General features: G+C 34.1%; 1 protein-coding gene across 2 annotated transcripts in view; it reads left to right on the top strand.

Moving 5' to 3' along the window:
- Window positions 1-12,166, top strand: part of LOC142841681 (uncharacterized) — a 57,127-nt gene extending 44,961 nt beyond the window's left edge. The window contains exons 5-7 of one of the 2 annotated variants that reach the window (XM_075958577.1): window positions 10,343-10,425; window positions 11,184-11,322; window positions 12,044-12,166. In XM_075958577.1, the coding sequence (XP_075814692.1) occupies window positions 10,343-10,425; window positions 11,184-11,322; window positions 12,044-12,166 (345 nt within the window). Of the gene's footprint in view, window positions 1-10,340; window positions 10,426-11,183; window positions 11,323-12,043 lie in introns of both variants that reach the window. The other variant, XM_075958576.1, reaches the window with a different exon arrangement.
- Window positions 12,167-14,582: the final 2,416 nt, after the last annotated feature.

The raw sequence follows: 14,582 nt of genomic DNA, 5'->3' as shown, positions 1-14,582 counted from the left end.
GTCTTTGCTTCTTAGATCTTGATAAAGTAAACAGTTTTTTTTTTGCTCTACCATACACTTATACTCTGAGTACTGCATTATCACAGGCTCAGAGGAAAAGGAGAAAACTGACCAATGAAAAAAAACCTTCAAAACTATTAGGAAATATAAGCCTTCCTTATGTTTTAGACAATTTTCTTGGATATTTTATTGCAGTGTTAGAATGATAGCACATCCATGTGCAGAATAAATTTTTGATCACACAACTGACTCACATAGCAATTTAACTCAACCATTAAATTGGCAAAATATGTCAATTTTTGCCCAAAGGAGGCAAAGCAAGATTTCTGTAACCCAAGTCTGTAAGTGCTACTTGCCAAGATTTGAAAATCAGTTTTTGAATATCCCCCTAATATACTTCTCAGTTGGATCCAGACAGCTGCCAGCAATACAGAAAGATCAGAGCAGCTGATGGGAGGATTTGATAAGTGAACACACAAAGAACCTCTTGTTTCTTTAATTATTTCTTTGTTGATGAGTTGTAGATTATTCCTATAATCTCCTATTACAAAATTGGAAAGTTTGTCAATCTCCTTTTAAGAAATGTAACAGTTTTAAAAATTAAGCAATGGGGATGGAGAGATTGCTCAGTAGTTAGAACTCTTTGTTATTATAGAGGACCCAGATTCAATTTTCAGCACTCTTGTGGCAGCTTACAATCGTAACTCCAGTTCCAGAGGATTTGACACAATCTTCTGGCCTCTGTGGGTACTAGGCACGTGGGTGGTGTACATACACACATTTTAGCGGGCCAAACACCTATACTCATAAATCAATTTTATTTCTAAAATAAAATGTAGGTTTTAATTTATTTATACCTCGGCATATCTTTTATGAAGTTAAAATTAGTGATTTTAATGTCCAGTTGCAGATTTTTATACTTATTACATTTTTACAATAATAAAATTATTTTAAAATAACATATTCTAAAATATGGGTAAAACAAAACTTTATTGCACCTATTGCATACACTTTTGTTATGATAAGAATAAAAGAGTTAGGCTATAAATTAGATAAATAAAGAATAAAAATGTTTCATGAATTCTTTGTTTCACTAGAAAAGTTCTATTCTAATAAATAATTCTTATTTATCAGGATCTGTCCTCAAATTAACAAATTAATTCTAGTTACAACCTTATCAGGGTGAATAAAAATGCTCAGGAATAAATTTCACAAAGAAAAAAGAACAGAAAGAAAGTTAGCAATACCTCTGAAATGTGTATTTCAAGGAACGCATGATACCTAAAACAATTTTGTGGAACAGAAAATTAGAGAGCACATTAATAGAGTCTACATTAGATCTAAACTTATTGGCCCATTAGCTCAGACTTCTTATTAGCTCTTATAACTTACATTAGCCCATTATTTTAGTATATGTTAGCCACATGGCTTGGTACCTTTTTCAGTGGGACAGATCACATCCTGCTTCTTCAGTGTCTGGACAGGACTAGGGAGAGAGCTTCCTTCTCCCCAGAATACTCCTGTTCTCCTTGCCTTGCTTCTACTTCCTGTCTGGTTGTCCTGCCTCTACTTCCTTCCTGGCTACTGGCCAATCTGCATTTATTTAAAACATAATTGACAGAATACAGAATTGTCCTACACCACTCTCCAATTTTATACATTCATACAGCCTCTATGAACTACTTTCAGGAGGTGTCGAAAAAAAACTAAAAATTAGATCTACTTATGATGCAACTATTTGAGTGTCTCTGTGTGTGTTTGTGTGTGGGGGTATTTATCTAAAGAAAAGGATATCAGTGTATTTAGGAGATACCTGTGAAATCATAGTTATTGTGTACCTATTCACAATAGCTATGTAATTGACTTAGATGTTCATCAATGGTTGAGTAGATATATATCAGTAGAAAATTGGAGTACCATGTCTTATATGTGGAAGATCTGAAACGTTTGCCTCAAGTAGAATAGTGAATTAAGAGAGATTGGAAAGATGGAGTTGTAAACATTATAGAAGGAGGTTAGATAATAGGCTTCAAAATGAAAGAATTAAGTTGTAGGTTTCAAAACACAGTGTGATAAATATACTTTGTGATGACCTATTGCATGCCTGTTGAACATGTAGAAAAGAAAAGCAAAGATTCCAGACAAAAATTAATAAAGAGAAGGTAGCCTTACAGGTCCTGATTTGATTATTATACCTTACATATTGGCATTGTTCATTGCACACTGTATTCCATAATAGTATACAATAAAAATGATAATTATAAAAGTTGGAAGATTAATAATTCTAAGCATGGCTACTGTGATTTGGATGATTGGTAATGGTTGGCATAGGGATCAATACAATAAAATTGATAGTTCTAGAACAAACCACATTTATAATCAATTGATATTATAATGTTGCAAATAAAATTCATTGGGAGAGACAGACTCGAAAGTCCCGATAAAGCATTAGATGTGTATATACAAAAATTGGAGATTTATTTTTATTTACGTGTCTATGTACTTGTCTCTGTGAGTGTATGCCACACATGTGAATGTCCACATAGACCAGAAGAAGGTGATGGATATTCTAAAACTGGACTTACAGGAAGTAAGCCCCCTGATGTGGATGGTGAGAATCAAATTTGGGTCCTCAGGAAGAGCAGCGAGTCTGATTATGCAAAAATAAACTAGACACCTATATCATGTCATATCATGTCATGTCATGTTGTATCGTATACAAAATAACTTATATTTGATAAACAATCTCAATATAAGAGTTAAAATACAATTTTTAGTAGGTTAGAGTTACACATTTTCATGGTTTCTTACATGTGAAATCAAGCAAGAAACTGGCCAAAAATGGACAAACTAGAAATGAACAAAATGTAAATCATTGTGCTTGAAAGGACACCAGCACAAAGTAGCCCAGACAGTGAAAGAAAACTCAAGAACATCATTTGTTTGATGATGAACTTGTACATAGAATTACAACTCAAACTGAAAATAAGTCTAATTGAAAACTGACAAAGTCTCTGAATTAAATTTTCACTAGGCAATATATTCAAATGAACAATAAATGCATGAAAAGATGCTCAACATCAACAGTTATCAGAAGAATAAGAACTGGAGCCATAATAAGAAACTATGTCATATACTCTAGGAAAGATAAAGAGGAAAGATCAAGTTCAGTGAGGACATTCTTAAATTAGAATTTTCTTCCATTGCTATTGGGAATGTACAATAGCACAGCTACTTTAAAAAAATAGTTTGGAACTTGCTCAAAAATTAAATGCAATGTTACCATAGGACCTGTGTTTCTATTTCTAGAATATATTTATATTCTAGAATATATAACCAGGAGAATAGAAAACAATCAATATATTACTTAGAAACAATTATTGCAAGCTCAAGATGAACAAAATAAGGAACAAAAACATCTATCAATCAATAGGTACAAAAGGCAGCATATTTGTGTAATGAAATATCATTTGGTAATAAAAACTAGAAATCCTGATATATGTTACAACATGGATGAGCCTTGGAAACAATTCAGTATGTGAAAATTCCAATAGGTCTTAAAAGATAGCATATTTCATGATTCTGTTTATATAAAATTTCTAGAAGCAATTCTATTCATTCAGAAAGTAGACTGCTAGTTTTCTAGGACAGAAGAATGGAGTAAGATTTGATAAGAAATGATGGATGATGACTTATAAGTACAGAATTTGTTTTGTTTTGGAGTTTATGAAAATTACACTGACGAATGGACAATTTTATGGCTATACCAAAAACAATGAATTGTTTAAGTGGATGTATTCTATATGATATGAATAATATCTTGATAAGATTGTTTTTGATAAAATAATTTTAGATGACAAAAACCTTCTACTTTTCTATCGCATATTCCATCCCATTTTAAAGATTTATTTATTTTTATGAGTATGAGTGTTTTTCATGTATGCATGTCTGTGCAACATGTATGTTCATTGTCTGGTGAGACTAGAAGAGGGTGTGGGACCCTAGAATTGATGTTCCAGTTTGTTTGAGCCTCCATGTGGGTTCTGGGATCTGAGTCCAGTCCTCTGGGAGAGTAGTTCATAACTGCTGAGCCATCTCTTTCTGATGGTTAACAGGCTTCATCCACATTCTTTCAAACTATTCTTTGGAAACAGAGACTAGACTATTTTTTTTTTGTCTGACATCCTTTCCATCTAGACTATAATTCTGTGTCTTGCCTGCCTCTGTCTTAATATCAACAAAATATAGAATGTATTTAGAGAAAAGTATAGGATGAATGACTAAGGAAGTTATAACCCTACATTAAAAACATTCTTTGAGACAATTTCAACAAACTGTATACCTCACCAGGCGCTTGGCTCAGGATTTCACATATTATCTAATTTATTCTTACAACAGAAAATTCAGTAGCTGATATCATTATTAATATTTTGAAATGAAATACTGGAGGCTCAAAATATTAAATAACACAAATTTGCACTTAAGTCTTGGAAACATATGTGATCATCCAAAGATTAATATTTAATGTGATTATAAATAGACTTATTCTAATAAATTTTGTGTTCTGTTCCTTGTCATAGATTCATGAAACAATGATTTTAGAATAATAGATGATATTTGTAAAGAAATTACATTTTCTGATGGAAAAATACATAAAATTTAAAAATTTAAACAACCTCATATTTACATTAAAATCTTTGCTTAGACATAAGATTACTTCAGGTAATATATTTAACTAATATCCATTATTGAAAACAGTTGCATAAAATTAGTGCTTTCTTTTAAAAACCCAAGGTACATAGTGTCTTTATTAGGTGTTATGCCAGTGGAAGAAATTGTAGCATGACTAAGATGAGACATTTAATTAATGAAACAGTTATAAAGTGTGCACCTTTGGCACATTCATTCACCGTTTCTTCTCTACAATACCCTCGGGGTACTGTTAATGGTAGCACAGAAAGCCAACAGATGACTACATATTAATGGATCTTACAGTTCATTCACATAATATGTATTTATGTGGGCAGGTGCATGCATGTGAATATAACTTAGGTCAGAGGGATAGAAAAATGTTTTGGCTGATGCCTAAAATACTTAATTTTATTCTATTTCTGGACTTGTGGTTAGAGAGAACCACAACATAGCAAAGAAGTATATCAATTAGCAATAATGTTGTTAGAAGATTCTGCTGCTATTTTGTTGGTTTTAGAAGGTCCATCTCTACAATTTTGTTGTGTGATAATGCAAACCTGATGAATTTTAGGTTTTCCTCCCACAAGTTTATTTTAGGCACATTTATATGTACTTTACGGATTTTTGCAGTCATGAATGGGAATTTTTTTCTCTAAATTTCACAAGCTAATTGGCATATACTTAAAAATACTGAAAAGGTTAAAATTAGTTTCACATTGATCCAAAAAGCATCACCAGAGACTTGGCGTTATTAACTTTGGTGGCTAATGCTATGAAGTAGAAATAAGAGACAATTCCTTTCTTGCTTTTAGATTAATCCTATCTTAGATGCTTTAAAACTGCCCTCTCCTTCTTTTGTATTTCCTTAACTCATTTATTCTCTGGGTAGCGGAACACCATTCACTAGATTTTAAGCACTCAAAGCTTAATCATTTTCAGTACTAAAGAAATAAAAGAAACATGGATATGTAAAATCTTCAAACAAAATCTAATCACATTTCATTCAGAATGCTTTCTTTTTATTTACTTCTTCTTTTTACTAAAATTGCTAATGGAAGCAGAAACATTTGAGTAAAAACTTGTTTTTGATTAATATTCTCTTTATGGAAATGAGATACCCACACACAATGGGATTTTATAAAGTTGTAAATAAAAATGAAATTATGAAGTCTGCAGGTAAATCTGCACTGAACTGGAAAACATTATACTGAGAAAGGTAAAACAGACCCATTAAGACAAATCTCACACGTTCTCATTCATACTCATGAAGACTAGAATTCTTTTAGATTGGTGCATTTAGCTGGGCATACCAGTGGATATCAGGAAACTAGAAAAGGGACATTGTGGGGAAAAGTGAAAAAGATCTTAAAAGAATGGGGATAGCAGAACATAGATGACATGAAGGGGAAGAGGGGAATATTGGGGAAGGAACTTTAAATGAGTCCAAAAATGGAAGAGTAGGGAAGAGAAATGACAGGAAGAGGAATAATTAATACTAAGGATGTTTGAAAAAAGTCATACAGAGACCTACTATTTTAATTATATCTATCTATCTATCTATCTATCTATCTATCTATCTATCTATCTATCTATCTATCTATATTTAGAAAAGAGTCTGATTGGGGTTGCTCTACATCGGAGATAAAGCTTTTCCCAGAACCTATAAATTGTCAAGCAAAAAGTCCTATGCCAGGCTTTGGGAGATGATTCAGCATCTATGAGCACTTGGGGCTCTTGTAGAGGACCTAGCTTCAGTTTCTAGCACCCACATTGGGTGGATTACAACAAATCTCCTAACTCTAGGAGATTGACCCATTCTTCTGGCCTCTATGCAGGCACTTGTACACACACACACACACACACACACACACACACACCACATACATAAAAATATATTTTAAGAAAGTCAGTGACAGGTATGGGCTATTTCCTCCTTAATTGTTGGTCAGGAGCATCTCAGACATTCCCCTCCCTCAAAAACAATGCATGTTACAGAGACTGCTCTTGATTGCCTACAAGAATATGGTGGGATGAGCCTATTGCTGAAGACACTTTAGTCACAGGATATAGAAAAATCAAGTTGATACTATAAAACTTTTTTCCTACTAGCTACTTTTCATATTATCAGATGGAGCTCTACAGGCTGCTAGAACAAAGAAGTCATCAACAGTCATGTCCATGTGAACTCTGAGAGCTACAGTAATAACAGATATATTTAGAAATGCCTCTGGTTGCAATAGTGGCACTAATGTTATGGGATTAGCCAACTACCTTCTGATTGAATTTAAGGCCAAGTCTACAGAAGGAAAAATATGGCTGTTACTACAAATCTGGCCAAAATCTCCAGTTTGGGGTTCCCATGAGCCCCTACTATTATTTTGCTAAATGAACATAGCATTATACTGTTCTCTAAATTTTCATCTCTATACCTGTAGATTAGTACAGCTCTCAGATCTCATCAGGGAAGTTTCTTCATGCAGTGGATGTCAGCAAAAGCTGTTAATGATAAAACTTGCAACTTTTCCAGTACACAGAAGTATCTGTGTAGGACTTGGCAATAAATAAAATATCTATAGCATACTCCCAAGGTTTAAGCATCATTATGGAAGTGAGAACTGAAGTATTGTAACAGAAAGGACTTGGGAGGACTGGAGAGAAAAAAGTCTTATGGACATAACTGGACTATTACATTTATGAGTCCATAGAAACAGGGATTGCCTGCACAAGACTAACACACGATCAAAGCAGACATCCAACATGAAGGAAGAGTGGCTCGTGGGCTCCCACTATCACCTGAAAAAGTATTGACAGCTGATGGTTTCTTAGAAAGGAAAAGTCAGTTTTTATTAAAATCTTTGGCACCTGGTAGATCAACCATGCTCCAGTGTGTGGCCCTATATGCCTCAGTACGTGGGATATAATAAAAGATGCACACATTTACTAGGAGCTAGGGGGAATATACGAGGACGTATAAGGATCAATATGAGTGAATAAAAATACATTGTATGCATGTATGAATTTCTCAAGGAATTAATAAAATATTTTAAAATTATTTTTATGAGGACACAATGGTATCAAAGGACAATCAGAATGGTATAGTAGTAAACCGAAATGTCAATATGCCATCTTTATTCTCAGCTATTCCTTCTTTGTGTTTGGCATACTCTCAGGTAGATATTTTATAAGGTTATTAAGGTATGTGGTCATAGAATAAAAATTTCAGATTCTATGAGGGAAGGAATCAATGTTATCATGTTTGCTCTTTAGCATAAAATATATACTAAATTATGTTTGTTATTCTCTGATTAATTCAACAAAATTTTTTGAATCCTAATACATATGACTGGAACTGTTCTCTATACTGAGTTCTAAAGTGTCCAAGTTTAAGTTTTTATCTTCATTTTTGTTTTTTGTTTTGCATGACAGGGTTTTTCTGTAGCTTTGGAGCCTGTCCTGGAACTCACAGAGATTTGCTTGCCTCTGCCTTCTGAGTGCTGGGGTTAAAGGCGTGCGCCATCACTACCCAGCTCCAAGAGAAGAAGAGAGTAGAATATGACTAAGTTCTAATGCTGAATGTGGTGTTTCAAATTTTTCTGAAATATGATATAAAAGAAACATTCTTCATGTAGAAAGTCAAACCGACATTTTTCATGCTTCTGGAGTATGTGAAGAGGTTCAGCTTTGGGTTCAACTACTGTTAGACTTCAAAGCAAAGTGACTCCATTTCTTATATCTGCTATTTTCCTGGAATTATTACTGACATTATCATTCTTACATTTTTTTATTAGAAATAGATGGTACTGACTGATAGTTATTAATTCTGGAAAAAATGTCTTTACTAACTAGCTGGTGATCTTTCTTGACTTTCATGTCTATATAATAGTGGAGTGTCATAATCTTATCAATGATGCCTTTACTACCAACCCAAAGGCTTGAGTTTAAAAATACATCGTTTTACTATTTCAGTTTCTCTCTGGCCTTCATTATTCTATATATGTTTACTTTCAAGTTTTGTCTAAAGTACTTTGTTGTATCTGCTTACTTGGAATAAGGCTAGGTGTAGAGTAATGAATTTAAGTTAAGTCAATGGCTGGAGTGATGACTCGGTGATTAAGAGCACTGATTGCTTTTCCAGAGGACCTGAGTTCAATTCGCAGTAATCACATGACAGCTCACAATCATTCATACCTCCAGTTCCAGGGAATCTGACACCCTTTCTGTCCTGCATGGATTATACACACAGGGACATACAAACAGTCAAAATCACTAACACACATAAATACTGAAAAGTTAAAAAAATAGGCCCCAAATAAACAAGTTAAACTGTATAAGAGTACAATAATTCTGTATCATTAGGAAGCATAACAGTTTGTTATGGGATGCTTCCCCCCAAAAAAACACATCTACATTATTGAAACTAAAGAATCTTCATTCATGACCTTGAGTCCAGACTTCTACCACAGAGGAAAAGGCATGAACCAAAGAGGTTAAGTCCACCATGGAAAAAAAAAAGTGACCCCTTTAAGACATGAGATATGCATGATTCTATTCATTGTGAAGTCATAGAATGAGCAAGAAAGACTATATAGATATCATCTTGTCTTTCTGACCAAGTCTCACCAGAGTCTTTTCAGAAGCTATGCCTTTTCTTTTATGTTTAATCATTGCAATTTATTTTGTCGTGAGGAAGTTTTTGAAAATAAAGCAAAAAAAAAGGGCCCAGAAACAGGAAAAAATTCTTAAACAGTGCAAGGAAAATAAAGGGTCAGTCTCATTCTTCTTTGTCAGTGGGCCTTTTCAGATGAAATTTAATCTCTTTATTATCTTTAATATTACTATTACTCAAAGATTCTTAACCGCTCAAGGATGTTTGTGCATAAGACCTGAAAACTAGGGATGGACCATCATATATGTTTCACATCATTTATCCATTTTAATGTCTTTGGTTTTTATCAATTGATTTGCATAGATTTTAATTTTCTTAAAAATCCATTATAGTAATTCAAGAGGGGGGGAACTTGGTCCTGCCACAACTTAATATGCTATACTTTGTTGACTTCCCATGGGAGCCTATACCCTTTGGAAAAAGCAGATGAGGGAGGCCCTGGAGGGACAGGGGGGTGGGAGGAGGGGTGGGGGAGAGCTGTGGATGGAATGTAAAATGAAATCAGAAAATCAAAAATCCCTCCAAAAAATCTATTACAGTATACTTGTAGCTGTTTGATGCTGTAGTTCTGTATTTAACCTAAATTTTCTCCCCTCAAAGTATTGTCAGCTGTGTTTTGTAAGTTTTTCACATTATGACAGTTGAAAGATGGGCTTAAATTTAATCTTCGGTTAAAAGCATTAGTTAATGCGTAGATTGTGTCTGAACTCCTATTTACACATTTTCAGAATACTATTCTTTATTAGTAGATGGGTAACAAGCAGAGGATTGTTAACAGATACCTAGATTAATAGATGCTTAAAAAGTTTCTAGTATTGTTACCTACTTTTGTTCACTTCTCATTCTGTAGGAAATGGGTTAGAACTATCATGATATTTACATATTAATATGGAGATGCAATGTAAGCAATTATACACTGTAATATATATTTCCTTAAAATCATGACTAACCATTTTTTTTCTCCTGCAAAAAATGTCTATGTAGAATCCCTGGAGTCTAATCTACCAGGAACCCTTTTCTGGAAGTTCTTTTTCTCCATCATCACAATTATCAAGAACAAACTCCAAGTAAGCTTTCAATCCTATAAAAGGGAAGTGAAAAGTACAAATACTGGAAAAGAAAGACGAATATCTCATTTGGAAATATTTGCTTTCAACAGTTTAATCTTGTATACTTTTTTTGTTGGAGGCAAAGTTGCAGAGACAAACAGGCATAGAGATAACACTGTTTCTAACTGTGAATATCTATGTTTTTGTCAGAATAAAAGATAGCTCTTTAGCATATTGCCTGAGGAAAACCCCAGTAGTGATCAAAATTAAACTGTAGAGCTTTTAATGTCATGCTTCCCATTGTCTAAGCATCCCAATTTTATAGGCATTCTCAGAAAGAACATAGGGACTATTCCCTATCGAGTCTCTAGTTTTTGTAATATGATTAAAAGAAAAATGGTTTAGTACTTTCTTTCTTTTTTTTTTTTTTTTTTGGTTTTTCGAGACAGGGTTTCTCTGTGGTTTTGGAGCCTGTCCTGGAACTAGCTCTTGTAGACCAGGCTGGTATCAAACTCACAGAGATCCACCTGCCTCTGCCTCCCGAGTGCTCGGATTAAAGGCGTGCGCCACCACCGCCCAGCTCAAGATTTAGTACTTTCTATCTTATGAATACACCATCATTTCTCTATGCCTTTTGTTTCAATCTAATGACTTCTGCATGACCTCATTCATTTCATGTAGAGTACAGTCATAGTAATCAATTGCATTATAATAATTTAACATTATATGCATACTTTATATTTTGAAGTATTCTAATTTTTTTGTTTTTACAATAGCTATTTTACTCAAGAATGCAAAGAAGGCATACTTTACAACTATCCAGCTCCTAACTGGAATGGCTCTCCAGGATCAACTAAGCCTGCAGTAAACTATGGGAACAACTTTTTGCCAACCACACCTATGAGGACAAACTTTGTATGTAGAAAACATTTTAATTTTTATTTATGGTCACCCTTATCATAATTCCAATCCAGATGATGCAGTGATCATTGGCCTTCATTATGATAAAATGATATAACAAAATCACTTCAGATATAGGTTTAGAAAATTGACTTTATGCGAATCACTATACCTACTACTTCAGTTTGTATAATGGGATCAGGAAACAGGAGTCAAAGATATAGAATGTATAATATATATAGTACATATTAATGTATACATTATATTAATTTGTATAATTATATATAAAATATTTAAATTTATAATAAATATTTAAATTAGAATAGAGATTTGAAACCAACAAGAACTGATTAAATGCTAGGAGACTTACTCATGGATGTACTAACATTCATCTTATACAGTAACAGAATGAACTTTGGAATGATAATATCACAAAACTACTTGTTTTTCTTATATATGTATTACCTAGCAATGTTTGATACTTATTGTAGTGAAGAGCTTTTGGATTGCACATTATCTGAGCCAGTTTAGAAGAATTATAGCACATGTATTTAGTGGCTATTTAAAATCAGCTAACATTAATTGGTTAAAATAAATATTGTATTGTTTATATAGTTATGAACTTATAAAAGCAACTAAACAGTTTTTAAATTTATAATACATTGGCATATCTAAGCAAGCTTAGGTATTTTATGAAATGTCATGCAATTACTTTGATATTTTAACTTCCTTGCAGGATTTTTCCACATCTGGGCCCCAAAGAGCAACCTATATTCCAAAAGAAAAGTCATACTCAGCTTATGTCGAACCAGAAATCCCATACAAAATTGGTCGTGCACACATGAAATCCAACTACTAATCTCCCCATGGAAAAAATAAATGTGTTTGTGTAAATCTATGTATGTATGACTTCATGATTATTTTGATATCATTCTTGTTATATGCCAAAACCACTACAAATATGATTGCTGTTCTCTAAATACTTTTCCCTATAATTCTGCTAATACTTCCCTTTATGCCTTTATTTTTTTTTGCTCCCTCTTCCTGATAACCGTAATGCAAAACTTTCATTTCTTATATCCAATTTGATGAATTCATCAGATTGCAGACATTCGTTATCTCAAAAGTTGCCACCGTATCTGGGTGTTTATTTATGGAATTTTTTAGTATGTTTAGTGAAATGTACTATAGTGACGTGTAAAGGCACCTGCTGCCAATGCTGATGACCTGAGTTCAAAATCTGAGATTCATGGACTAGAGAAGAAAGTGAAGATGAAGTGGGGAGGGAGGAAGAGTTAACCTAAATTAAAGGTGTGTAAAAATGTCACATGAAAAGTACTACCTTATTAGAAGAGTGAGAGGAAGGGAATCTTGCAAGGCTGGATAATGCTGCTCTTAAAAGTGATAGGTTTTACGGGACAAGGCAAGTTCAGGCACCTCTAGCTATTGTCATCCCCGTGGACTGATGACTGTCTTGAATATCACCATAGAACCTTCGTCCGGCGACGGATGGAGACAGAGACAGAGAACCACATCGGAGCACTGGACTGAACTTCCCAGGTCCAGTTGAAGAGCATAAGGAGAGAGAATATGAGCAAGGAATTCAGGACTGCGAGGGCTTGATCCACCCACTGAGACAGTGGGCCTGAGTTAATTAGGAGCTCACCAACTTCAGCTGGGCTGGGAATGAACGAACATGGGATCAAACTGGACCCTCTGAGTGTGGCTGACAATTGGGGCAAACTGAGGGGACAATGATAATGGCATTGGGATTTGTCTCTACTACATGTACTGGCTTTTTGGGATCCTATTCTTTTTGGATGCATACCTTCCTAAGCCTGGATGTGGGGGGGGGGGGCGCACTGGAATTCCCATGGGGCAGGGTGCCTTGCTCTTTCTTAGGACTGGAGGGAATTATAGAAGCCTTTAAAGAAGAAATGAAAGATTCCCTTAAAGAAGTGGAGGAAAAGACAATGAAAAATTGGAAGAAATCAACAAATCCCTTAAAGAAATAAAAAAAAGCCAAGGGGGGTGGCAAATAAACAGGTGAAGAAAATGGTTTAAGACTTGAAAACTGAAATAGTAGCAATAAAGAAATAAGCCAAGGGAATTCTGGAAATAGAAAATCTGGGTAAATAATCAGAAACTACAGATGCAAGCATAACCAACAGAATACAAGAGATGGAAGAATCTCAGATGTCAAAGATATAATAGACGAAATAGATTCATTGGTCAAAGAAAATGTTAAATCCTACAAACTACTTAACACAAAATATCCAGGAAATCTGGGACACCATGAAAAGACCAAACCTAAGAATAATAGGTATAGAAGAAGAAGACGTCTGGCTTAGTGGCACAGAAACTATATTCAAGAAAATCATAAAAAAAACTTTCCCAACCTAAATAAGGACATGTCCTGAAAGTACAAGAAGCTTACAGAACACCAAATAGACTGGAGCAAAACATGTCCCCTCACCACATAATAATTAAAACACTAAACATACAGAAAAAAAGAAAGAATATTAAGATCAGCAAAGGAAAAAGGCCAAGTAATATATAAAGCCAGGCCTATGAGAATTGCACCAGACTTCTCAATGAAAACTCTGAAATCCAAAAGGTCTTTGATAGATGTTCTGCAGACACTGAGACCATGGATGCCAGCCTAGACAACTATACCCAGCAAAAATTTTCAATTATCATAGATGAAGAAAACAAGGTATTTCATGACAAAATCAGATTTAAGCAATACCTATCCACAAATCCAGCCCTACAGAAAGTACTAGAAATAAAACTCCAATCCAAGGAGGCTAGTTACACCCGTGAATAAACAGGCATACTAACAAATAAACCCATACTAGCATCCCAAAGAAGAAAAACACACACAAACCAACCAACAATGACAAAACCAAAAATAACAGGTACTAGCAATCACTGGTAATTAATATCTCTTAATATCAACAGTCTCATTCATCTATAAAAAGGCACAAGCTAACAGAATATGAAAACAAGATCTATCCTTCTCCATACAAGAAACACACCTCAACTTCAAAGACAGGCATTACCTCAAAGTAAAGGCTTAGGAAAAGATTTTCCAATCAAATGACCTAAGAAACAAGCTGGTGTAGCTATTCTAATACCTAACAAAATAGACTTCAAACTAAAATCAATCAAAAGAGACAAATAAGGACATTTCATATTCATCACAGAAAAATTCATCAAGATGCAGTCTCAATTCTAAACATCTATGCCCCAAGTACAAGGGCACCTACATATGT

The sequence above is a fragment of the Microtus pennsylvanicus genome, chromosome X (assembly GCF_037038515.1).
Source record: "Microtus pennsylvanicus isolate mMicPen1 chromosome X, mMicPen1.hap1, whole genome shotgun sequence".
NCBI lineage: Eukaryota > Metazoa > Chordata > Mammalia > Rodentia > Cricetidae > Microtus > Microtus pennsylvanicus.
This window is presented reverse-complemented; position numbering and strand designations above follow the sequence as displayed.